Below are 24,948 nucleotides of genomic sequence, written 5' to 3'. Positions count from 1 at the left end.
TCCTTTTTTTTTTTTTTTGGTCCTCTAAACCTCCAAGCCACTTTGGTCTTTCTGCTGAAATCCCTCACCGAAGGCACTTCGCAAGCACCCAGTGCTGCTTCCAGGCTTATAACCTTCCTGCAAAGTTTAGTTATTTGCTGCTATTTAACTGTTTAGAATACTGCTTTATTTTATGTAAGTTATGTGAAAAGTTATTCTCATTCTTCTTGTATCAGATCAGATTGTTATTGCTAACATTTGACATTTTTTGTATTATTATTATTATTATTATTATTATTATTATTAATTTATTTGTACCCCGCCCTTCTGGCTGCGTCTCCCCAGACACTCTGGGCGGCTTCCAACAAAGAATAAAGATACATTAAAATATGTGTTGGAAGCCACTCAGAGTGGGTATAAATAATCAGATGGGCAGGATATAAATAATAAAGTTGTTGTTGTTAAGGCAGATCATTATCATCTGCCCCACATATTGCGGATGAGTAGGGCTGAGTGAGGGAGCAGAAACGAGATAGAGGATTGCCCAAGTCTTCCTAACGAATTAGTGGAACGGAGGGAAACAGTCCATGTGCAAAGGCCTAAGCGCCATATAAATTTAAAAAATAAACGTAATTTACCCGCCTTATAAAATTAAGGGGGGTTTCAGGCCGACGTCGCCGCTTTTGTGCTGGCGTGGCTCAGCTTGTGTTTCATAAGGTGCGACCTGTCGGTGAAGCTGTCGCTGCAGTCTAAGCATTTGTACGACTTGAACCCTTTGTGGGTGTTCTGGTGGAAGCTGAGGTGCGAGCTCTGGGTGAACGACTTCCCGCAGGTGAGGCACTTGTGAGGCTTCTCCCCGGTGTGGATCTTCTGGTGCTTGCGAAGGTTGGAGGACTGGCTGAAGCCCTTCCCGCAGGTGGGGCACTTGTGGGCCTTCTCCCCCGTGTGGGTTACCCTGTGCTTCAGGAAGCTGGACCGGTGATCGAAGGCCTTCCCGCAGGTGGGGCACTGGTAGGCCCGCTCCGCCGCGTGGCTCCGCCGGTGCGCGCGGAGGAGCGGGAGCTCGCCGAAGCTTTCCCCGCACCGCGAGCACTGGTAGGTCTTCCCGCCGGCGTGCGCCTTGCGGTGCAGGCAAAACGTGGCGCGCTGGCCGAAGCTCTTCCCGCAATCGGGGCACCGGTAGATCGGGGTGCCCACGTGCATTTTCATGTGCTTCTGGAGGTTGGAGGACTGGTGGAAGCCCTTGCCGCAGTCCCCGCACTTGTAGGGCTTCTCGCCCGTGTGCAGGCGCCTGTGCTTCGTGAGGTGAGAGCGCGCCCGGAAGGCCTTCTGGCAGTAGGAGCATTCGTAGGGCTTCTCGCCGGTGTGGATGAGGTGGTGCTGGGACAGGTAGGAGCGCCGGCAGAAACTCTTCCCGCACTCGGAGCATTTGTAGGGTCCTGGCCCAGGGCGGAGGCCCAGTGGCGGCTTCGGTTTGACGCTATTTCCATTTGGGGAGGCAGTGGAGGCCTTGGTCTCGGTCTCCAGGGTCCCTGGCTGGCTTCTGTCCAGCTCCCAGGCAGGTGTTTTCTTTGGACTTGCTTCTGTCCCTCTCGCCAGCCCATTGGGACTTCTGGGTACTTCTTCCTGCTTGTTGCACGAGGGAACGTCTTGCCCCGGGCTTTGCAGCCGCGGCTCCCGGAGTTCTCTCTGCAAGGAACTTTCTAAGAGGTGGCGGGTCTTTGCGTCCCCAGAAACGGGATCGCCTAGCATGGGTTCGCCTGGAAAGCGGGAGAAAGAACACGGCACAACTTTTAACACGTTGACTCATTATTTAATTAGAATTGCAGAAGTGGCTGAGATCCCAAAGGGCATCAAGTTCCTCTCCCAGCCAATGCAGAAAATTGTATTATTTTTATTTTTATTTATTGCATTGATTAATCAGCAGGTTAATAATTTGCTGGAATTGTAGAGTTGGAAGGACACCTCAAAGACATCTTAGTCTAACCCTAACCCTAACCACTTTCCCCTCCTCTTCTTCCTCCCATGTGCCCCCTGTGGCTTTCCCAGATCTGATCTGGAGGGTCAGGAGAAGCCCCAGAACAGAATTCTGGGAGAAGTCCCAGAATAATAATACAGTAATAATAATAATTTATTATTTGTACCCTGCCCATCTGGCTGGGTTTCCCCAGCCACTCTGGGCGGCTTCCACAGAGAGCAAAAATATACAAAAATGTCACACATTAAAAACTTCCCTGAACAGGGCTGCCTTAAGATGTCTTCTGAATGTCAGGTAGTTGTTTATCTCTTTGACATCTGGTGGGAGGGCGTTCCACAGGGCGGACACCACTACAGTGGTGCCTCGCAAGACGAACGCCTCACAAAACGAAAAACTCGCAAGACGAAAGAGTTTTCCGTTTTTGAGTCGTTCCGCAAGACGAATTTCCCTATGGGCTTGCATCGCAAGAAGAAAGCCCATAGGGAAATCTCCGGGGACCTCTTTTAAATGCTGGCGGTGGGGAGCAAAGCCTTTCGCCCCCCTCCGGCCTTCAGAAGAGGTCCAGGAAGGCCGGCGGGGGCCGAAAGGCTTTGCTCCCCATCGCCAGAATTTTAAAAGCGGTCCGGGATAGTAGGGAAGCGTGCTGCGCTTTCCCGCTATCCCGGACCGCTTTTAAAATGCTGGCCATCAGGAGCAAAGACTTTGGCCCACTGCCGGCCTTCAGAAGAGGTCCTGGACCTCTTCTGAAGGCCGGCGGGGGGCAAAAGTCTTTGCTCCCCCCCCGCCTGCCTTCCCGGGATAGCGGAGAAGCGCAGCGCGTTTCTCCGCTATCCCGACGGCTTTTGAAGGCAGGCGGGGGGGGGGAGCAAAGACTTTGGCCCACCACCGGCCTTCAGAAGAGGTCCTGGACCTCTTCTGAAGGCCGGCGGGGGGCAAAAGTCTTTGCTTCCCCCCGCCTGCCTTCCCGGGACAGCGGAGACTTCTCCGCTGTCCCGGGCGATCTTAAAATGCTGGCGGGCGGCAGCGAAGCCTTCGCTGCCACCCGCCAGCATTTTAAAATCTCCCCGGACAGCGGAGAAGTCTCCGCTGTCCTGGGGGCTTTTAAAATGCTGGCGGTCGGGAGGAAAGCCCTCCTGTCCCCGGAGCTTGCGGGGTGGGAGGTGGGGAGAAGGGCTTTTCTTCCCACCGCCAGCCTTCAGAACAGCCTTCTGAAGGCTGGCGGTGGGAAGAAAAGCCCTTGTCCCCCCCCCAGCCTTCAGAAGAGGTCGGGGAACAGACCGTCCCCGGACCTGGTCTGAAGACAGTTTCCACAGGAACGCATTGATTGATTTTCAATGCATTCCTATGGGAAACCGTGCTTCGCAAGACGAAAAACTCGCAAGAAGAAAAAACTTGCGGAACGAATTAATTTCGTCTTGCGAGGCACCACTGTACCGAGAAGACCCTCTGCCTGGTTCCCTGTAGCTTTGCTTCTCGCAATGAGGGAACCGCCAGAAGGCCCTCGGTAGAACGGAAAGGAGCATTATGGGAACTGGAGTCGTGCAAGAACACAGATTTCTCCATCCCTGGTCTAAAGAAGAAGAAGACAGCCTTACACAACAGAAAACTAGCATGGTTGGCATCACTGATCTCCCAGCTGGGCCCCAGCACCTCTCCGGGCTCCAGAACCACCTCTTCTTTGGGGGGATTCACATTCACCTCTGTAGGCACCTGAATCAGGTACAAAATACAGCAAGAAAAATCAAGAGTGGAAGCTGTGAGCTTAAATCAAAATTGGCACCTGCCAATCGCACTGAAAGGTGTCAATATAATATTATTATTTATTGAATTTATATACTGCCCTATACCCGGAGGTCTCAGGGCAATTCACAAATATATAAAATCAAAACCACAACCCAATAACACCCCCCCTCCAGAAAGAGCCACATTTTAAAAGGGTATAGGATGTCAGTCAGGTCAACCAAAGGCCTGGTTAAAAATGGACGTTTTTGCCTGGCGCCTAAAGGTACATAATGAAGGCGACAGGCAAACCTCCCTGGGGAGAGCATTCCACAAACGGGGAGCCACTGCAGAGAAGGCCCTGTTCTCGCATTGCCACCGTCTGGACCTCTCGAGGAGGTGGCACACAAAGGAGGGCCTCAGAAGGTGATCTCATGGTCTGGGTAGGTTCATATGGAAAGAGGCGGCCACCAACCTTTCTAGGCCAGAGGACACAATTGGAATTTCCAGAAAATGGCAGCTACGTTGGCTGTGTGTCGCGTCACACAAAATGGTTGTCACATCTGTGTCAGAGAGCCTGAGCCAGAGGAACTGACCAGGAAAGCCAACCGTCCCTCATGCATTGAGGGATTATTTACGAAGACCTTTCGTGGCCATTGTTGGAGATTGCAAGTGCAGAGACGGCAGTGGACCTCAGGTCCTGCTAAGGAGCCACTGCGAGATTAGGATGCTCGACGAGATGGTCCAGGTTCTTCTGTATGTTCCCCACCCCATTCCTGAGAATTAGCAGAATTATAATGGGGGTTCACCACCCTGCCTCACCTGCTGCTCCTGTTCCTCCACCTGTAGCTGCCTCAGCAGGAAATCCTCGGCCAGGGCCACCGCCTGGGAGCAGGTCTCCGGGCCATGATCCCTGACCCAGCTCTGGACCTCTGTTGGCAGGATGGTCAGGAACTGCTCCAGGATCAACAGCTCCAGGATCTGCTCCTTGGAGTGCCTCTCCACCTTCAACCACCGCCGGCAGAGTTCCTGGAGGCGGCTGTAGGCCCCTCTGGGGCCCTCGGCTTCCCGGTAGCAGAAGCACCGGAAGTACTGGTGGTTCTTCTCCCTGGTGAGGGCGTCCCCGCGCAAGATGGCCGCCTTCACTTTCCCATAATCCTCTCTGTCTCCGGCCTCCAGGCTCCAAAAGGCCTGCTTGGCTTCCCTGCTGAGGGCTGGCAGCAGCCTGGCCGCCCACTCTTCCTTGGGCCACCGGCAGGCTTTGGCCACTTGCTCGAAGGAGGCCAGGAAGGGGGTGGGCTCCTCTGACATTTGGGCAGCCTCCCACCTCAAGTTGGGGGACTCCAAGGTCCCCAGGAACTCTTGCCACTGGCTCTCCCATTCCTGAAGGAGCCCTTCGCCTGGAACCTGTGTCAACTGTCTCCCCGACGCCTTGCAAAGCAATTCCCGAATGCTCCCCGCCTGGAAGACGCGAGGGGCTCTTTCGGACCCTTTCGCCCCCATCTTGGGTTCAAATTCTGAGAAGCCGGTCTCCTCTGTTTTGATCATGGGCCGTCCTTCCTGCCCAGAAGGGACTTCTTCCTGGGGATCCGGCGATGCCATGACAAACACCTCTGCCATTTCCATCGCCCAACACCCAAGGATAAGGATGGGGAATCTTCCTCCTGAACCTCGGAAGATAAAAAAGTCTTAAGCCCGCTGGACCAGTGACCTGATTCCGTAGAAGGGCAGTTATAGCTGTTGGAGCAGTTATACGTGCCCAGTTTCTCCTGGCGTCTATTGTTTTCTCGCCGAAGATGCGGTGAAAACTCCAGAATAAACACCAAATCTGCCTGCAGGAGAAAAGAACACAGACCAAAATATTTTATTTATTTATTTAGAAGAATAGATATAAAACCCCAAGCTCTTTTTGTTTTTGTTTTTATAGTGGCAGTGTCCAGTAAAATCATGGAAACATCACAGAACATCCTAAACCCTTTTATTCTTATTATTTCTTAATTTGTTATTTGCATTTTCAGAAACATCCTACACCCTTTTAAATGTGTTTCTGGGATGGGATGGGGTGGGGGGAAGGTGGGTTTTATTAGTTTGGTTGTTGCTGCTCTCTTTATTACATATTTTGTGATTTTATCTTGTATTTTCGTATTGTGAACTGTCCTGAGATCTACAGATGAATAGTATAGAAGTTTAATAAATAATAATAATAATTTTAAAAGGTTTAAAAACCTTGACACTATCAAATCATAAAATATAGGACGAATGACTGACATGGAATCAAATGAATTCTCTACAAAGTCTTGGCAGAACAACGGACAACAAAATATCAGGATGGCAGGTCTCTTTCCGATTTCCACAGGAACGGTTATTTAAAGCAGGTATCATACCACTTTAAACAGCCATGGCTTCCCACAAATAATCCTGGGAAGTATAGTTTGCTAAGGGTGGTGAAAGGCTTCTTTATCATTTTCAATTTTACATTTACATAAATTACAAAGTTCAAACCATACAAGTATATTCAGCTTCCCTTCACTCCCTTCTATGGTTTATTTTATTTTTCCTTTACTGCCGCATATTCGAATTAATCCTCACTTTTCCTCTCCTGGCTTTCCCTTCCATTATAAATGTAACTGCTCAATTTATTCTAGTCCTGCCAACGTTTAAAGTGGTTTACAGTAGTTTTTCAAACATTCCGCAATTCCCCATTATTATTTTAAAGTTCTTTCTTCCTGATCACTTATTCTTCCAGTTAAACTAGCCATTTCTACATGATCCATCAATTTTGTCTGCCAGCGGGTGCTGAGAGGTTGTTAGGAGACCAGCGTGGCTTAAAAACCAATCCCTCTTGCCAGGGAAATCTTGCGAATGGTAGTTCTGCAGTCTCTACCTCTCCTTCAAATCAGAACCAGTGAAGGCAGTGAAGGTCCTGTGTGAGTGTCTGGTGGCGGTTGGAGGATGGAGGATGGAGGATGGATGGCGGCTAACAGATTGAGGTTGAATCCTGACAAGACAGAAGTACTGCTTTTGGGGGACAGGAGGCGGGCAGGTGTGGGGGACTCCCTGGTCCTGAAGGGGGTAACTGTGCCCCTGAAGGACCAGGTGTGCAGCCTGGGAGTCACTTTGGACTCACAGCTGTCCATGGTCAAATTTGTGTCCTGGGCAGCTGTTTACCAGCTCCATCTGGTACGCAGGATGATGAGACCCTATCTGCCCGCAGACTGTCTCGCCAGAGTGGTGCATGCTCTAGTTATCTCCCGCTTGGACTACTGCAATGCGCTCTACGTGGGGCTACCTTTGAAGGTGACCCGGAAACTGTGGGATGTAAACACAGGAGCAGTCAATGACAACATTCCTAGAGTGTACATGTTAGAACATGGGGAGGGATGTCTGTCTAGCAAGCAGGTAAACTTCCTGGGGACGGACTTCCTCCGCATGTGACCAGAGGTGGGTGTGGCCTCACCTGTGCAGGTAAATGACAAAAGCACAGGGCAGGCAGTCACTCTCTCTCTCTGCCATCTTCCTTCCATGAGGAAACATCTAAGGATGCTCTCTTGGCTCCCAGCCAAGAGAGGAGATAAGGACTATCTTGCTACAAGATAGATTCTAAATGTATGTAACCTTTTTAAGCCTGTCTGCCTTCTGGGATCATATTGTGAACAGAACGTGAGTAAACTCTTTTATACTTTTATGAAGACTGTGTCGTGTCTTGTATTTTAAGAGGGAACAAAAGGGGAAATTACCAGAGTAATTATTATAGAGGTTCTAGCGAACCTGTGCAAATGTTACCGTTGTGAACTTAAAGGGGAATGTCTATAAACTCTGCTGATATTTTGGGAACTTGTTAGCACAAGTTGGATTAGGATATAATCTCACAATATATCCTCTCCTGCACCCCTGAACATTCCCACAGAAACTACAACTAATCCATAACGCGGCAGCTAGACTGGTGACTGGGAGCGGCCGCAGAGACCACATAACACCGGTCTTGAAAGACCTACATTGGTTACCAGTACGTTTCCGAGCACAATTCAAAGTGTTGATGCTGACCTTTAAAGCCCTAAACAGCCGCGGCCCAGTATATCTGAAGGAGCGTCTCCACCCCCATCATTCTGCCCGGACGATGAGGTCCAGCGCTGAGGGCCTTCTGGCTGTTCCCTCACTGCGAGAAGCCAAGTTACAGGGAACCAGGCAGAGGGACTTCTCGGTAGTGGCACCCGCCCTGTGGAACGCCCTCCCACCAGATGTCAAAGAGAACATATGAAGGCAGCCCTGTTTAGGGAAGCTTTTGTTGATTGATGTATTATAGTGTTTTAATATTTTTTTGGAAGCTGCCCAGAGTGGCTGGGGAAGCCGAGCCAGATGGGCGGGGTATAAATAATAAATTATTATTATTATTATTATTATTATTGAAATAGAAAATGTCACCTGACAGCATTTAGCAGCTCCCTGACAAAACAGTGTTTCCCGAATTCTTTGGGTGAATGTTCCTATCTCAGCAGAGGGCTGCTGCCTCTCAGAGCATCTGCTTTTCATGCACAATGTCCCCTCGGCATGTCCAGGTAAGAAACACACCTGATACCCCGGGGGAGCTGCTGCCAGCCAGTGTCGACAGCACTGGGGTAGATGCACCAAGGGTCAGAATGTGGGGACAGGGCAGCTTTTCTAGGGGGCACCACCCCAACTTTCCTCTTCTCCACTCACCAGCCAGCTTCACCTTGGATCTTCAGCTAGGATTAAGTCTCAAGACAGCCGGCTTCTGTTTCCAGTAAGTAAAAGAGGAAATAATTAAGGAAAGGAGGTGGAGGGACCGGAAAAGCAGTTCAATTTTTTAAAAAATGTCATATCCATGTGATTTCTCACATGCACACCTCTCTAGGAATGGCACATTTGCTACTTTAACCCTTCCGATGTGTGAGGGACACTTGGTGCGTGAAAAAATTCTCCTGATAGACTCTCCACCAGGGGTCAGCAAACCCTTTCAGCAGGGGGCCGGTCCACTGTCCCTCAGACCTTGTGGGGGGCCGGACTATATTTTGAAGGGGAAAAAATGAACGAATTCCTATGCCCCACAAATAACCTGGAGATGCATTTTAAATAAAAGCACACATTCTACTCATGTAAAAACACCAGGCAGGCCCCACAAATAACCCAGATGCATTTTAAATACAGTGGTGCCTTGGGTTATATACACTTCAGGTTACAGACTCCGCTAACCCTGAAATAGCACCTTGGGTTAAAAACTTTGCTTCAGGATGAGAACAGAAATCGCGCGGCGGCAGCGGGTACAGTGGTGCCTTGGGTTATATACACTTCAGGTTACAGACTCCGCTAACCCTGAAATAGCACCTTGGGTTAAAAACTTTGCTTCAGGATGAGAACAGAAATCGCGCGGCGGCAGCGGGAGACCCCATTAGCTAAAGTGGTGCTTCAGGTTAAGAACAGATTCAGGTTAAGAACGGACCTCCGGAACGAATTAAGTACTTAACCCGAGGTACCACTGTCAAAGGACACATTCTGCTCATGTAACAACACGCTGATTCCTGGACCGTCCGCGGGCCAGATTTAGAAGGCGATTGGGCCGGATCCGGCCCCCAGGCCTTAGTTTGCCTACCCATGCTCCACACTAAGGGTTGATGTGCTGCATAGGAGCCAACTTCTAGGTGCCAAAGTCCCTTTGGGGCCCCCAATAAAATACAGTGGTACCTCGGGTTGAGTACTTAATTCGTTCTGGAGGTCCGTTCTTAACCTGAAACTTTTCTTAACCTGAGGTACCACTTTAGCTAATAGGGCCTCCTGCTGCCGCTGCACTGCCACCGAGCGATTTCTGTTCTCATCCTGAGGTAAATTTATTAACCCGAGGTACTTTTTCTGGGTTAGCGGAGTCTGTAACCTGAAGCGTCTGTAACCTGAGGTACCATTGTATTTTATACAAGTGATGAGCTGTAATTCAGCTTCATTGGATGGGCCCCCTCTGACATCATCATCTATAACCAGCAGGGTTACCCAGGGAGGATGAATGAGGAAAGGTTCAGGACAGGTGAATGCAAGTCATTCCTCACACAGTGGAAGCTTTGAACTGTGGAACTCCCTCCCACAGGAGTGTTGTTGGCCAACAGATTCAGAAGACTTTAAAAAAGGACTGGGAAAATTCATGCGCAAGCCTCCCCGTGGCCACCAGAGCAATGTTCTTGCACCTCTGAATTCCCTGCTGCAGGGATGAAGAAACTCCCCGATGGCACGTAAAAAAGTTTGGTCTTCTCAAAGTGGCGACAATAGCATCAACTGGAGAATCGTAGAATCGTTGAGTTGGAAGGGAGCCTGAGGGTCATCTAGTCCAACCCCCAACAATGTGGGTGAGGAGGGGGTTTATTGGTTTGTGTGCATTATTATTATTATTCGCTCTTGTTATTTTTAGGCATTTTGTTATTTTTATGTTGTGAACCGCTCTGAGAGCAGAAGAATTGTGGTATATTATTATTATTATTTATATACTGCCCTATACCCGGAGGTCTCAGGGTGGTTCACAAAAAGGATCACAATATATAAATTAAAAATAAAAACAATAACCCAATGACATCCCTCCCCCCAAAGAAGAGCCACATTTTAAATAGGTATAGGATGTCAATCAGGTCAACCAAATATACAAATTTAATTAATTAAAAAACCAAGTGCGTTGGGTGTGCCTATCTGCGTGTTTTCAAGTTGTCTGGAAGGCGAAGCCCTGCTGCAGGGACACAGGAAGCTGCCTTATACAGATTAGGTACTGGCCCACCTACTATTGCAGGCACAGACTGGCAGCAGCTCTGCAGGCGGGAGCGTTTGACCAGCCCTAGCCAGGGCATAGTACGTGTCACTTCAGGAGGTGAAATTTAGGTGGTTTTTTTTGAGGGGGGGGGAATCAGCAATGGGACTTAAAAATACGTTGCACCCCCAAAGGGTGCACCTTCATTATCTCAATGACAGACAAAAAAATGGGGGTGAGGAATTCAAACCTGGTTTTATTTTTGTGAGCAGGCAACTTTTTTAGCAGAGTAAGATTGTCTTCCATAAACGCGGTTTTAACAGTGAGTCTGTAAGTGACTGTGGAGGGCAATTCTGGATCCACACATCCTTCCACAATGGGGACATAGGTTTCCTGGCAGGAGTTGATCCATAGTTGTCAACCTTCCCTTTTTTTGCGGGAAATTCCCTTATTCCAGCTCTGTTTCCCGCTGCTATCCCGGATTGTTAGATATCCCGTAGACTGTCCCCGGGACAGGTGAGGCTGCTGATCCCTTATTTTCGAGGCTGCTGATCCCTTATTTTCAAATCTGAAAGTTGACAGCTATGAGTTGATCAGGTGAGGGTTTGCCAAGCGTGCCTTCCTCTTAGCACATTTCTCCCTTGCCTCCCTCCTGTGTTTGAGTGTCTTCAAAGCCCATGACACCTTTGGTAAAGGCTGTTCTCCAATTGGAGCGCTCACAAGCCAGTGTTTCCCAGTTGTCAGTGTTTATACTACATTTTTAAAGATTTGCCTTGAGTCTTTAAACATCTTTTGTTAACCACCAGCATTACACTTTGCAGTTTTAAGTTCAGAATAGGGTCAACGTTTGGTAAAGAAGCACATTGGTATCAAGCACATTAAAACTTGGCTAGATTTTACATCTGCCCTCATCCACCTTCACACAATTGTTCCCCATGAAAATACTTAGGCTAGAATAAATCTCATAGATTTATTGGAAAAGTGAAGATTTTACTTGCAGAGGTTCAGAAGCTACAACAAACAAGTCTCCGTCCATTGGAAGTAAAAGTAAGGAAGAAAAGGTTCCAAGCAATTGAAAAGCGAAATAAATAAGTTATATTACAAAAAGAATTAAGTATAATTTAATGCAACAAAAATTACATTAACAAAGATACAGAATGTAGATTTTTCTTGAGCTGGGAACCATGCTGGCTGCTGGCGTCTTCCAGGAAGGCAAGAGCAAAAGAGAGAGGGAGGAAGAAGCAGAGGCTGCTAGGAGTCTCTCCCATGTTAACGAGCTGATTTCTGGCTCTGGTTAACACTTTCATGCTCACAGGTGTAAGTCAGTAACTGTATACAGTGGTACCTCAGGTTACATATGCTTCAGGTTACAGACGCTTCAGGTTCCAGACTCCGCTAACCCAGAAATAGTACCTCAGGTTAAGAACTTTGCTTCAGGATGAGAACAGAAATCGTGCTCCGGCAGTAGGAGGTCCCATTAGCTAAAGTGGTGCTTCAGGTTAAGAACAGTTTCAGGTTAAGAACGAATGAAGTACTTAACCTGAGGTACCATTGTATTGCCAAAAAAAATTCAAAAATTGTCCAGTAGCACCTTAGAGACCAGCTAAGTAGTTCTGGGTAAAAGCTTTCGTGTGCATAAACACTTCTTCAGATATGAAGTATATTGCGAGTTTCTCTTCTCTGACAAGCAGATGTGTACATGCAAAGAACATACAAACATAGCATGTTAAGTCCCTCCCCCTCAAGAGTCCCATCTTGACTCAAAGCGTCTCACATGTAAAGGTTTGCTCAGTATGTCAGCTGTCTGATGGGACAATAAACTGGTTCCACAATTCCACTCTGGACATGTTCACAAACGTAGTGATATCTCACCCCAATGTGTTTTGTGCATGCCAGGAATTTATTGGTCCTTGACAGCTTTGTACTGCTGACCTGCATCATCAGGATAGGTTCACATTTACTCAGTCCAAGGTCCGGAGTCTCAGGGCCATCGATTTGAGCCACACATTGAGCAAAAGATTCCGGCTTTGCAGGGGGTTGGTCTAGATGACCCTCAGGATCCCTTCCAACCCTACAATTTTATGGTTCTATGAACCATAAAATGAAAGAGCTTACTACTCTAGACAAGTTCTTTAAAGAGGCGGCAGCAGCGGCTGGAGGACTCCCAAGGAGAGAGGAGAGGAGACTGATGGAACACCCCCCAAGGGAGGGTGTTTGAAAAAGGGTGAGAGTCTTGCCAGCTCTGCAGGCAAGGAGTGACCTAACTGGGCTCCTGAGCTCCACAGGGGTGCCGTAGAAAGAAGGGAGCCGTGGACCCAAAAAGGTTGAAAATCTCCGACCTACGTGTTGCCTGAGCCCCATAACCTGACGCTGCAGGTTTGAACAAAAAGCTTTACTTTCTCATACAGAGTTAGCACAATTGCCGATTGGACGCAGGTGGCACTGTGGGTTAAACCACAGAGCCTAGGACATGCCGATCAGAAGGTCGGCGGTTCGAATCCCCGTGACAGGGTGAGCTCCCGTTGCTCTGTCCCAGCTCCTGCCAACCTAGCAGTTCGAGAGCACGTCAAAATGCAAGTAGATAAATAGGTACTGCTCGGGCGGGAAGGTAAATGGCGTTTCAGTGCACTGCTCTGGTTCGCCAGAAGCGGCTTAGTCATGCTGCCCACATGACCCGGAAGCTGTACGCCAGCTCCCTTGGCCAATAAAGCGAGATGAGCGCCGCAGCCCCAGAGTCGGCCACAACTGGACCTAATGATCAGGGGTCCCTTTACCTTTACCTTTTTAACAAGCGCATAAAAATTTGGTTAGATTCTACATCTGCCCTCATTTGCCTTTAAACAAATGTTCCCCATGAAAACATCTGGGCTAGTTTCAGAAGTTACAGCAAACAAGTCTCCATCCGATGGCAGTAAAAGCAACGAAGAAAAGGTTCCAAGCTGTTTGAAAGGAAAAGAAATTGGTTTCGTTACAAAAAAGGAACCATGCAGTCTTTGTGTTAGCGAAGACGGGGACTGTAAAAAACTCTTGTAGAAAGATTCATTCACGTGGTTTTCAGGAAGTCGGAGAGAAAGAGAGAGAGGGAAAAAGAATGGCTGCTGGGAGCGGTTAACTAGAGCTCTTTTCTGGCTCAGGTTAATGCTTTCATGCATAAAAGGATGAATCAGTAACTGTATACTAGAAGGCATTTTGACATTCCATAAATTTACATGGTTTCTCGCATGTGGATTATTTGATGTTCGGAAAGGTTCCACCCAGCACACTGCTTCTCCCTTGTGTGGACTCTTTGATGTAAAGTAAGGCTACCGCTCCCACGAAAGACGTTTCCACAGTCTGTGCAGATATATCTTTCCTCCGCTTTGTGGATTCTTTGATGTTTGGCAAGAGTTCCGCCATCCCGGAAGCTCTTTCCACAGTTCAAGCATTTATATGGTTTCTCCCCTGTGTGGATTCGCTTATGTATACAAAGGGTCCAGCTTGCCCGAAAGCTCTTTCCGCACTCCATGCATTTATATGGTTTCTCCCCTGTGTGGATTCTTTGATGTTTGGCAAGGGTTCCTCTCATATCAAAGCTCTTCCCACACTCCAGACATTTATACTGCTTCTCTCCTGTGCGGGTTCTCTGATGTTCAGTAAAGGTTATGCTATCATGGAGGCCCTTTCCACAGTCCACCTGTCCGGAGTTACAGTGTTTCTCGCCTTTATGGATTATCTGATGGGAAATAAGATGTCCAAGTTGACTGAAACTCTTTCCACACTCCATGCATTTATATGGCTTCTCCCCTGTATGGGTTCTTTGATGAGCAATAAGACTTCCTCTTTGGCTGAAGCTCTTTCCGCACTCCATGCATTTATATGGTTTCTCTCCTGTGTGGGTTCTTCCATGTGCAGTAAGGGAACTGCTTGTACTGAAGCTCTTCCCACACTCTGTGCATTTGTACGGTTTCTCTCCTGTGTGACTTCTGCTATGTGTATTTAACTGTGATCTATACTGGAATATTTTCTCACACACTGGACACGTAATATTCTTATTATCTTTACAGTCTTCTGGAGGGGTCAGGAGTTCATGGACCTCAGCCCCCTGGGAAGCAGATTGCTTCTTCTGCCTAGGCTTTGATTGGTTCACCTTGTGCCTTTCTCTTTGATTTCCAAACATTTCTTTCCCCATATCATGTGCGGTTGTTTCTGACAACGCTATATATGGCGCCTGATAATTCTCATTGTCACCTGCATGAGGAGGGGGCAAACAGAAAATGAAGATCCTGTAAAAAGCGCAAATCACTCTGAGTTTCTCCCTCAGTCATCAAACCACTCCATCTGCTCTAACCATTGAACCACCCCATCTGTCCCCAACCACTTTCACTATCACCAAACCAACTCCATCCATTGCCAAAAACAAATCTCTCCCTCTCAATCATCAAACCACTCCAACCAATCAAATCATTCTACTAGTTACTTCTGCCATCACCAAAACAGCCCATCCATCACCAAAACACCAATTCCATCCATCACCAACCCCAATTCCATACCAAAGCAACTATATATGAGCAACATCCATCCATCACCGAACCAGCTCCATCCACTCTACACAGAATGTACTACAAAAACACCAGGAGAAGATGAAACTACTCATGGGAGTTCCAGTTCAGCAACATCTGGGAGACCACAGGGTTTCTCTCATCCATCTTCTATATCCAAGGACTTACCTGTCCTTTTCTTCTGGACCAACAACTCTTCTTTTTCTTCAAACCGGGGGAGGTCCAATTGGGACACCAGAGGCCCTTCTTAATGGGATAAGAAGCAAAAACTGTTACTGATGCCACCTGTGACTGCAAAAGATCGAAGAAAATCCGAACCATGTATTCTCTTTTCAGCCCTCCATCCCATCTGCCAGGCTTCGGGGAATCGGATCCCTCCCCCAGTGGCAGTAATTAAGCAGATCAAACAAAATGAGTGCTCTTACCAGATAAGTTCTTTAATAATCACAGAGAAAGACAAGGAATGCATATCATGCTAAAAAATGGCATTGCTCCCAGTAAAGATTTACCCCTTCTGTCCCCATTAATCTACATCACTCCTACATTGGGTAATCTGAGCTTCTTGCCGTTGCACTTTCTGTTCCATCACTTTCCAAGTCTGTCTAGTCTTAGGGAAAGGAGCGTGTGGCGTCAGAAATGATGTCCAAGGACTGAATCTGCCAGCTGTCTCCTGTTCCTCACCCAGTATTTCCCAGCTTTCCCCCTCTGGGCTATGCCCCTCTGCAAACTAAATCAATACTGTCCTCCTGCCCTTGGGAAGGTTCAGGAAAAGAGGGGTGGCTCACACCATTCTTCCTCAGTCCAGTCCCTGACACCATCTCAAGCACCCAGATATTTGAAAGAAGACAAGGATAGAGGAGAGCAATGCACAGACCTTAAAACAGACATAGGCAAACTTGGCCTTCCAGATGTCTTGGGACTACAACTCCCATCATCCATAGCTAACAGGACCAGTGGTCTCAAAACATTTGGAGGGCTGAGTTTGGGGGGTGCCTGTCTTAAAACATCTGTCTGGGGTCACCAAAGTGATTCAACCGTTATCCATTACTCCACCAGTCACTCCCATCATCGCCAAAGCACCCCATCCATCAACAAACCCTCTCAATCGTCAAACTCCACCCATAACCAGCCATTCCATCCACTCTGCTTAGAATGTACTACAAAAATGCCAGGAGATGATGAAACCACTCATGTGAGTTGCATTGCTGCAACAACCAGTAATAATAATAATAATAATAATAATAATAATAATAATAATAAGTTATTATTTATACCCCGCCCATCTGGCTGGGTTTCCCCAGCCGCTCTGGGCGGCTTCTAACAGAACACTAAAATACAATAACCTATTAAACATTAAAAGCTTCCCTAAACAGGGCTGCCTTCAGATGTCGTCTAAAAGTTTGGTAGTTGTTTTTCTCTTTGACATCTGGTGGCAGGGCGTTCCACAGGGCGGGTGCCACTACTGAGAATGCCCTCTGCCTGGTTCCCTGTAACCTCACTTCTCGGAGGGAGGGAACTGCCAGAAGGCCCTCGGTGCTGGACCTGTGTCCGGGCAGAACAATGGAGGTGGAGACGCTCCTTCAGGTATACTGGACCGAGGCCGTTTAGGGCTTTAAAGGTCAGCACCAACACTTTGAACTGTGCTCAGAAATGTACCGGGAGCCAATGTAGGTCTTTCAAGACCAGTGTTATATGGTCTTGGTGGCCACTCCCAGTCACCAGTCTAGCTGCCGCATTCTGGATTACTTGTAGTTTCCGGGTCACCTTCAAAGGTAGCCCCACATAGAGCGCACTGCAGTAGTCCAAGCGAGAGATAAGTAGAGCATGCACCACTCTGGTGAGACAGTCCGTGGGCAGGTACGGTCTCAGCCTGCGTACCAGATGGAGCTGATGGACCAGAAGACCATAGAGTTTCCCCCATCCCTGATCTATATCCAAGGACTTACCTGCCATTTCCTTCTGGACCAGCAGTTCTTCCTTTTCTTCAGGCCAGAGGATGAGGTCTGATTGGAGTATCAGAGACCCTTCTTGATGGGATTAAAAAAGAAGCAAAAATTGTTATTGATGGCCCCTGTGAGTGCAGAAGCTTATAGAAAATCCAAACCATGCCGTCTCTTTTCCATACCTCTGTTCCAACCCAAAGGACCAGATCTTTGAAACGGGACAGGAATGAGAGAGGGGGAGCACTAGATGGACCTAGAAACATCAGTCTGGTGCACCAAAGCAACTTCCTCTCCATCCATCATTGCACCAGCCACTCCCACAATCACCAAACCACTCCATCTACCACCAAAGCAACCATATCCATCCATCACTGACCCCAACCACATCACCAAAGCAGCTGTGGTTATAACAACATCCATCCATCTCCAAACCAACTCCATTTATCACCAATCGCTCCATCCACACTGTCATGGATTCTTCAGTCGAGATTGCTGCGTTGCAGTTGGTTGGGCTAGATGACCCTCAGGGTCCCATCCAACTTGACAATTCTTTGATTCTACGTAGAATTTACTACAAAAACACCAGGAGACGACGAAACCACACATGGGGAATCTAATTCAGCAAGCTCCGAAAAGCCACAGGTTCCACCCCCCAAAATCTTCTTCTCTACCCAAGAACCCACCTGCCTCTCTTTTCTGGCCCAACCACTCTTCCTTTTCTTTAAGCCAGGAGATGAGGTCCGAATGGGGCATCAGTGGCCCTTCTTCATGGAATAAAAAGAAAGAAAGCAAAAAGCGTTATTGGTGGCACCCAGGGCTGCAAAGGTTTGCAGAAAATCCAAACCATGTACAGAAGATGAACTGGTCAAGTCGGTAATGATACACTGGGCAAAGGATCTGGGACATAATATTCAGATGACAGATTGGGAAAAGTTATGGAAAACAGACCTGAAATTCACAGCATGTTGTACTTGGAAAGAAAACTATATGAAAATGATGTACCACTGGTATTTGACTCCTACCAAGCTGGCAAAAATGTATAGGACAAGTACAAACATCTGCTGGAAATGTAAAGAAAATGTGGCAGTGGACTGCAAGGGAGATGATATATAATGAAATGAAAAAAATATTTTAAATAACTTTTGTTAAAAAACCAGAAGCTTTTCTATTAGGAATTACAGGTACCAACATCCCAAAGGACCAGAAAAGACTCTTTGTGTATGGAACAACAGCCACCCGGATGCTGCTAGCTCAGAGATGGAAAGAAGACAAGGTCCCTACCAGAGAGGAATGGCAAACCAAGCTGACTGAATGGCAAAGCTGACTGGAAAACTCAGGAACCAAGAGGACAAAAGCTTTTCAAAAGAATGGGGAAAGTTTATAAGCTAGCTAAGAGACCACTTTAAGCAGATGGAAACATTGGCAGGATTCTGATTTCACTTGTTGTATAACAATAACCATGGATAATATGGATTGATATATATGGATTTTTATAACTTTGCATTGGAAAAAATATAGTATTACAGTGGTGCCCCGCAAGACGAAAAACTCACTAGACGAAAGGGTTTTCCGTTTTTTGAGTCGTTCTGCAAGACAAATTTCCCTATGGGCTTGCTTCGCAAGACGAAACGTCTTGCGAGTTCTTGCGAGTTTGTTTCCTTTTTCTTAAAGCCGCTAAGCCGTTAATAGCCGCTAAGCTGCTAAGCCGTTAATAGCCGCTAAGCCGCTAATAGCCGCTAATAGCCGTGCTTTGCAAGACGAAAAAACCACAAGACGAAGAGACTCGCGGAACAGATTAATTTCGTCTTGCGAGGCACCACTGTATTACTATTATTATTAAATCCAAACCATGCTCCCTGCAGTGTGTTTATGTTTTTACTCTGCTGACTATACATTGGGAGTCTGCTCCGAATCAATACGAGCAGAATCAATGACCAAATGTCTGGACGAAAACTCAAGGGAAAAATCTTCTTTAGCCCAAAATGACCTCAGTAGGCACCTAAGCTGGGTGGCACCTGTCTAATTTTGGCAGCTAGCACAGGAAGGCTTGGCTTAGCCAGAACTGACCATGGACTTCCTATATGGAGAGAACGATAAGGAATTCAAGAAAGTGAGCGCAGAGGGATCTTTACCCAGAGAGGCCAAGTTCCTGTAATTATCCAGCATGACATCTTTGTAGAGTTCTTGTTGGCCTGAATTCAGCAAAGCCCACTCGATCCTGGTGAAGTACACAGCCACCTCCTCAAAGGACACCAAACTCTGAAAAAAAGGAGGAAATATCCATAATTCTGATGGTACTTTATAATAATTTCCCAAAAAAAGAAAAAGAAAAGAGAGAGAGAAATATCCAAGGAAGTGAAGTAAAAGATACCGTAATGAGAACCCACCTCCAGAACCACCCCACAGTGAGTCTTTATGTACACCAGGGGTGTCAACAAAAGAGGTTTAAAGACTTTCTCAAAGCAAATCTAAAAAAAAGGAGTATAAACATTGACAAATAGGAAACATTGGCCTGCGAGCACTTCATTTTTATTTTTATTAATTTTTATTGATACAGCAAGAAAAAAGAAAAAACACAAATACCAAATTACACACAGGAACAACCATAGACACATTATTTTCTTAACAAACAATAAAACACATATTGGTCTTAACACTAAAGACCCAACCTCCCATCTATTCCATATTTCGATTTCATATTACTTATTGCCAATACACACTTTTATCATAATTAAACTTTTTCTTAATATATCTGATTTCTTATATCTACCTTGCAACTATTACTGAAGTTCCTTGAATGCTGCAACAGAATTTAAACTACTATATTTATTTTTCAAATATTCTTTGAAAACCTCCCATTTTGAAACAAATTCCTGTTTTGATTTATTTATTTTTTCTGATAGACCGTCTAATTTGGCATATTGTGTCTGCTTTTGGATCCAGTCTTGTATAGAGGGGATTTCATTACAGTGGTACCTCGCAAGACGAAATTAATTCGTTCCGCGAGTTTTTTCTTCTTGCGAGTTTTTTGTCTGGCGAAGCACGGTTTCCCATAGGAATGCATTGAAAATCAATTAATGCGTTCCTATGGAAACCGCTTGCCGGGCTGGCGGTGCGGAGAAGGGCTTTTCTCCCCACCGCAAGCCTTCAGGACAGGTCCGGGAACAGAGCGGAAGGCGCGCTGCGCTTCTCCTCTGTTCCCGGAGCTTGCGGGGCTTGCGGTGAGTAGAAGGGCTTTCCTCCCCACCGCCAACATTCAGAACAGCATTCTGAATGTTGGTGGTGGGAAGGAAAACCCTCCTCCCACCGCAAGTCTTCAGGACAGGTCCGGGAACAGAGGGGAAGGCGCGTTGCGCTTCTCCTCTGTCCCCGGACCTGTTCTGAAGGCTGGCGGTCCACCGCCAGCCTTCAGAACAGCCATCCGAAGGCTGGCGCGGGGAGAAGGGCTCTCCGCCCCACCGCCAGCCTTCGGAGGAGCCTTCCGAAGGCTGGCGGGGGGAGGAGGTCTCTCCGCCCCACCGCCAGCCTTCGGAGCAGCCTTCTGAAGCCTGGCGGGGGGAGGAGGTCTCTCCGCCCCACCGCCAGCCTTCGGAGGAGCCTTCTGAAGGCTGGCGGCGGGAGGAGGTCTCTCCGCCCCACCGCCAGCCTTCGGAGGAGGTCCGAGGACAGTGGGGAAGACGCGCTGCGCTTCCCCGCTGTCCCCGGAGATTTCCCTATGGGTTTTCGTCTTGCGAAGGAAGCCCATAGGGAAATTTGTCTGGCGAAGCACCTCGAAAAACGGAAAACTCTTTCTTCTTGCGAGTTTTCCGTCTTGCGAGGCATTCGTCTTGCGAGGCACCACTGTACTCTTCCATTTTGCCTGCGAGCGCTTCAATTGGAGAACAGCCTTTACCAAAAGAGTCATGGGCTTTGAAGATGCTCAGACTCAGGACCAAAGGGAGAAACGTGCTAAGAGGGCTTGGAAAACCCTCACCACAGGTTTGTGCCCAGCTAGAATGTGTCCTTGATGCTTTTTTCCTTGCCTGCTGCTTTTTTTCCTTGCCTGGATGGAGGATAAGAACAGTGTGTGCAAAAAGCATGAGGGTCTGTGGTGACTGGGAGTGGCCGTTGAGACCATATAACACTGGTCCTGAAAGACCTACAATGGCTCCCAGTACATTTCCGAGCACAATTCAAAGTGTTGGTCTGACCTTTAAAGCCCTAAATGTCCTCGGCTCAGTATACCTGAAGGAGCATCTCCACCCCCATCATTCAACCCCAGACACTGAGGTCCAGCTCCGAGGGCTTCCTGGCGGTTCCCTCACTGCGAAAAGTGAGGTTACAGGGAACCAGGCAGAGGGCCTTCTCGGTAGTGGCTCCCGCCCTGTGGAACGCCCTCCCATCAGATGTCAAGGAAATAAACAACTATCTGACTTTTAGAAGACATCTGAAGGCAGCGCTGTTTAGGGAATTTTTAACGTTTGATGTTTTATTGTGCTCTTAATATTCTGTTGGGAGCTGCCCATAGTGGCTGGCGATACCCAGTCAGATGGGCAGGGTATAAATAATAAATTATTATTATTATTAAAACCATGCCTGCAAACAGACAAAGCAGGGCTCAAAGTAAGCGCCAGTCAGCTCCTCAGCTTCACTAGGGGGGTCCAATAAGAGGGGAGGGCTCACCGTCTGTGCCCCTGCTGTATGGAGTTATGTTTCTATTCTATTTCTACCATGCTGAGAGAATTTTATATGCTGCCTCTGAAAACACTAACCAATTAAACAAACGAAGAAGCCACAGGAGGAGACCTCCAGACCCAATTACCTGAGCTGAAGGGAGGGCCATTCCTTCCACTTCATCCCAAAGAGGAGAGGACCTGCCGCATTTTCGACTACCTGCAAAAGTGGCATGGAAAAGGTAGCAGGATAAAACATTTTGTACGTAGAAGGAATGTGGCATGGGTTTCCTCAACTACTTTTTCAAGCTGGTTCTTGAACTGACTGGAAGCAGCTTGCCCATTTTTCAAGCTCCTGAGGAAGGAATGTTTTGCTTTGAAGCACATCTGAGTTCTTTATTAAGTCGTTTTGGGTTCTTTTTATGAGCAAAGCAGATAATAAATATAAATAGTTATGACTGAGCAACCACAGAGCAGCTCGGTGCTTGGAACGAACTAGATTGTTGTATGTTGGATATGTGATTGTAAAACTGTAATTTGAAAAGAACAAATAAATAAATTAACGGGAAACCAGAAAACCTCACAATAGGGATCACGACTGGGAAGCGTTGCTGTTGTGCTCACAGCTCGTGGACTGCCCACAGGGACCTGCTTAGCCACCTCAAGAACAGGAAGCTGGGCTCGATGCACTTCCTGTGTTCTTCAGGCACCCACCTGCTTCTTTCTTCTGGACAAATTCCTCTTCCTCTTCTTCCAACCAGGAGATGAGGCGAGGTTGAGGAAACAGAGGCCCTTCTTTGAGGGAAAAGCAGAAGATACATCATTGTTAGGGGTATGTTTTTCATGGCTCTCTATTTTGAACCTGCTAATACAAACAAGAATTGATGCTTTCGAATTATGGTGCTGGAGGAGACTCTTGAGAGTCCCATGGACTGCAAGAAGATCAAACCTCTACATTCTGAAGGAAATCAGCCCTGAGTGCTCACTGGAAGGACAGATCCTGAAGCTGAGGCTCCAATACTTTGGCCACCTCATGAGAAGAGAAGACTCCCTGGAAAAGACCCTGATGCTGGGAAAGATGGAGGGCATAAGAAGAAGGGGACGACAGAGGATGAGGTGGTTGGATAGTGTTCTCGAAGCTACTAACATGAGTTTGACCAAACTGTGGGAGGCTGTGGAAGACAGGGGTGCCTGGCGTGCTCTGGACCATGGGGTCACGAAGAGTCGGACATGACTAAACAACAACAAATAATAACATTTTTGTTCACGTCACTTTTTCCAGGCAAATAAGACAGTTGTCATGTGTTTCAATCTGGTTTTTAGGGCAGTGTTGGTTTTAATCATTTTTGGAATGTTTAAATAGTTGTTTTTTTAGCTATTTTCCTGATAATTTTATTGCTTTATTATTTCTGTAAACTGCTTTGAGGTTCTTTAACGTTTTAAGTGGTCAATGGGTTTTGGGAAACAAACATACACATCTCTCAACCAAAGAATGCTTACCCAGAGAAGCCAATTCCTCATAATTCTCCAGCAGGACTTCCCTGTAGAGAGCCTTCTGAGCTGGACCCAGGAGTGCCCACTCTTCCTTGGTGAAATATACTGCCACTTCCTCAAAAGACACCAGAACCTGGAAGAAAATGGAAGGCAGTTCCTATCACACACAAAACTGTGCGATGTAACATAAGCAGTCAAGTACAACACCTCCTGTTTCTTCCCTGTCTGAATTCTTTAATGCAAGGTAAAGGAGCAACTGCCACTGAAGCTCTTTCCACATTCAAAACATTTGTAAGGTTTCTCCCCTGCATGAATTCAGTAAGGGCACTGTTGCAACGGAAGCTCTTTCCACACTCCCAGCATTTATAAGGTTCTTCCCCTCTGTGAGTTTGTTGATGTCTAGTAAGTAGGCTGTTGCGAGTGAAGCTCTTTGCACATGCATAACATTTATAAGGTTTGTCCCCTGTGTGCACTCTTTGATGTGAAGTAAGAGTTGAGCGATAACCAAATCTACTTCCACACACTGTACATTCATACTTTTTCTCCTCTCTGTGAATTTGATTTTCACCACCCTGAGACGTACTTGATTTACCCTCTGGTTTCTGCTTTCGCCTCCCCTCTTGCCTGCTGCCTCCATCTTGAAGCCTCAGCTTCCTTTGCTCCGCCTCCTCTTTGGATCCTTTCGGTGACACTTCTGATTGTTCCCCTTCTGCCAGCATCCCTTCAACATCTGCTGATGGAATAAAAAGGCAAACTGATAAAATGCTGAAGGAGCGTCTTCACCCCTATCATTCAGCCTGGACACTGAGATCCGAGGGTCTTCTGACGTTTCTCTCACTGTACAAAGTGAAGTTACAGAAAACCAAGCAGAGGGCCTTCTTGGTAGTGGCACCCGCCCTGTGGAACGCCCTCCCATCAGATGTCAAGGAAATAAATAAGGCCTCAGTAATACTGGACTTTAATGTGGACCTGAAGTTGGTTGTTTCTCTATTCTTTTTTACCACTTTTGCCGGGAATGCTCTTGCAGAAACTGCTGTACTTTATGTATGTAATTATGTATGTAACAGAAACATAATTTTTTGCCCTTGCAAGCGTAGCAGTTAGCAAAAGTAAAGTGCAGGAAAGGGAGGATATTAAACAGCAGCCCTTGATGCAAGCGACTCCAAAATTTTGGTTTGGAGTGACAAACATTCATATACAGAACTTTAAGCTTTTGTTTTGCTTTGTTTTAGAGTGCCTTTGATTTTTGTATCATATTGTAGATTGCTTTGAGTTTACTTTTCATAAAAAGTGACTAAATGTAACTAATAATAATAATAAACACCTGCCACTTTGGGATTAAGCATTGTATAAATCTCTTAAAGGCAGAAAATTGCAAACAGTACAGAGGAGGCCTTTTGTTTTTGGTCCCCCGTGCATAGTTGGAGCGCATATAAATGCTCCCTGCCCCATTCCCCATGTCAGTGATTGCGCATCAATTGAATGCAGCTAAGAGGGTCACTGCCTGTACCATGGACCAATGTTTTACTCTGAACTATATTATAAGTAAACGTACTAAGAACATTAAGAATAATTGAAAGAGAGATGTCAAATTGCCAACATCAACTGCAGACTTCTGCTATTTATACAAGAACACAGAAATGAAGCTCAGAGTAGGCTTAAATGACAGTAAGACTAATGTTTTTGGAACGTTGTGAGGAGTGAAGCAAGGCTGCATTCTGCCTTCCACTCATTTCCACTTCTATATTAATCATTTGGTGCCATGTTTAGGCAATGCAAACTCCCCGTGTCCAGTAATTAGGAACAGAAAGAACTCAATCTTGATGTATGCTGGTGATTTAGTATTCCACTCACTTTTCCGATCGGACCTCAAAAATAACTTGGAGGTGTTCAGCACACAGTGTAA

General features: G+C 46.9%; 3 protein-coding genes across 5 annotated transcripts; all 3 read right to left on the bottom strand.

The window, feature by feature from the left end:
- Positions 1–289: 289 nt before the first annotated feature.
- On the bottom strand, positions 290–8,858 carry LOC128408804 (zinc finger and SCAN domain-containing protein 31-like). The gene is made up of 4 exons (XM_053378825.1): positions 8,375–8,858; positions 4,499–5,508; positions 3,553–3,667; positions 290–1,739 (listed from the first exon to the last, which is right to left on the bottom strand). The coding sequence occupies exons 2-4, from the start codon at positions 5,300–5,302 to the stop codon at positions 643–645; spliced, it is 2,016 nt and encodes a 671-aa protein (XP_053234800.1). The 5' UTR covers positions 5,303–5,508; positions 8,375–8,858; the 3' UTR covers positions 290–642.
- Positions 8,859–12,789: 3,931 nt separating this feature from the next.
- On the bottom strand, positions 12,790–14,650 carry LOC128409288 (zinc finger protein 239-like). Its single transcript, XM_053379636.1, has one exon. It carries the CDS (start codon positions 14,581–14,583, stop codon positions 13,621–13,623), a length of 963 nt encoding a protein of 320 aa, XP_053235611.1. The 5' UTR covers positions 14,584–14,650; the 3' UTR covers positions 12,790–13,620.
- A 427-nt stretch (positions 14,651–15,077) lies between these two features.
- Positions 15,078–23,775, bottom strand: LOC128409297 (zinc finger protein 560-like). Of its 3 annotated transcripts, none has more exons than XM_053379646.1 (8): positions 23,626–23,775; positions 23,049–23,175; positions 22,263–22,343; positions 21,698–21,768; positions 19,029–19,155; positions 17,580–17,660; positions 16,900–16,980; positions 15,078–15,199 (listed from the first exon to the last, which is right to left on the bottom strand). In XM_053379646.1, exons 1-8 carry the CDS (start codon positions 23,677–23,679, stop codon positions 15,093–15,095), a joined length of 729 nt encoding a protein of 242 aa, XP_053235621.1. In that variant the 5' UTR covers positions 23,680–23,775; the 3' UTR covers positions 15,078–15,092. The 3 variants fall into 3 exon arrangements, with proteins under 3 accessions (XP_053235621.1, XP_053235622.1, XP_053235623.1); XM_053379647.1 differs by having other exon boundaries at positions 15,078–15,196; XM_053379648.1 differs by having other exon boundaries at positions 23,635–23,775.
- Between the last annotated feature and the right edge of the window lie 1,173 nt (positions 23,776–24,948).

This window comes from Podarcis raffonei, chromosome 2 (assembly GCF_027172205.1).
Source record: "Podarcis raffonei isolate rPodRaf1 chromosome 2, rPodRaf1.pri, whole genome shotgun sequence".
Taxonomy (NCBI): domain Eukaryota; kingdom Metazoa; phylum Chordata; class Lepidosauria; order Squamata; family Lacertidae; genus Podarcis; species Podarcis raffonei.
The sequence above is the reverse complement of the archived record's forward strand: the minus strand, read 5'-3'. Positions and strand labels throughout refer to the sequence as shown.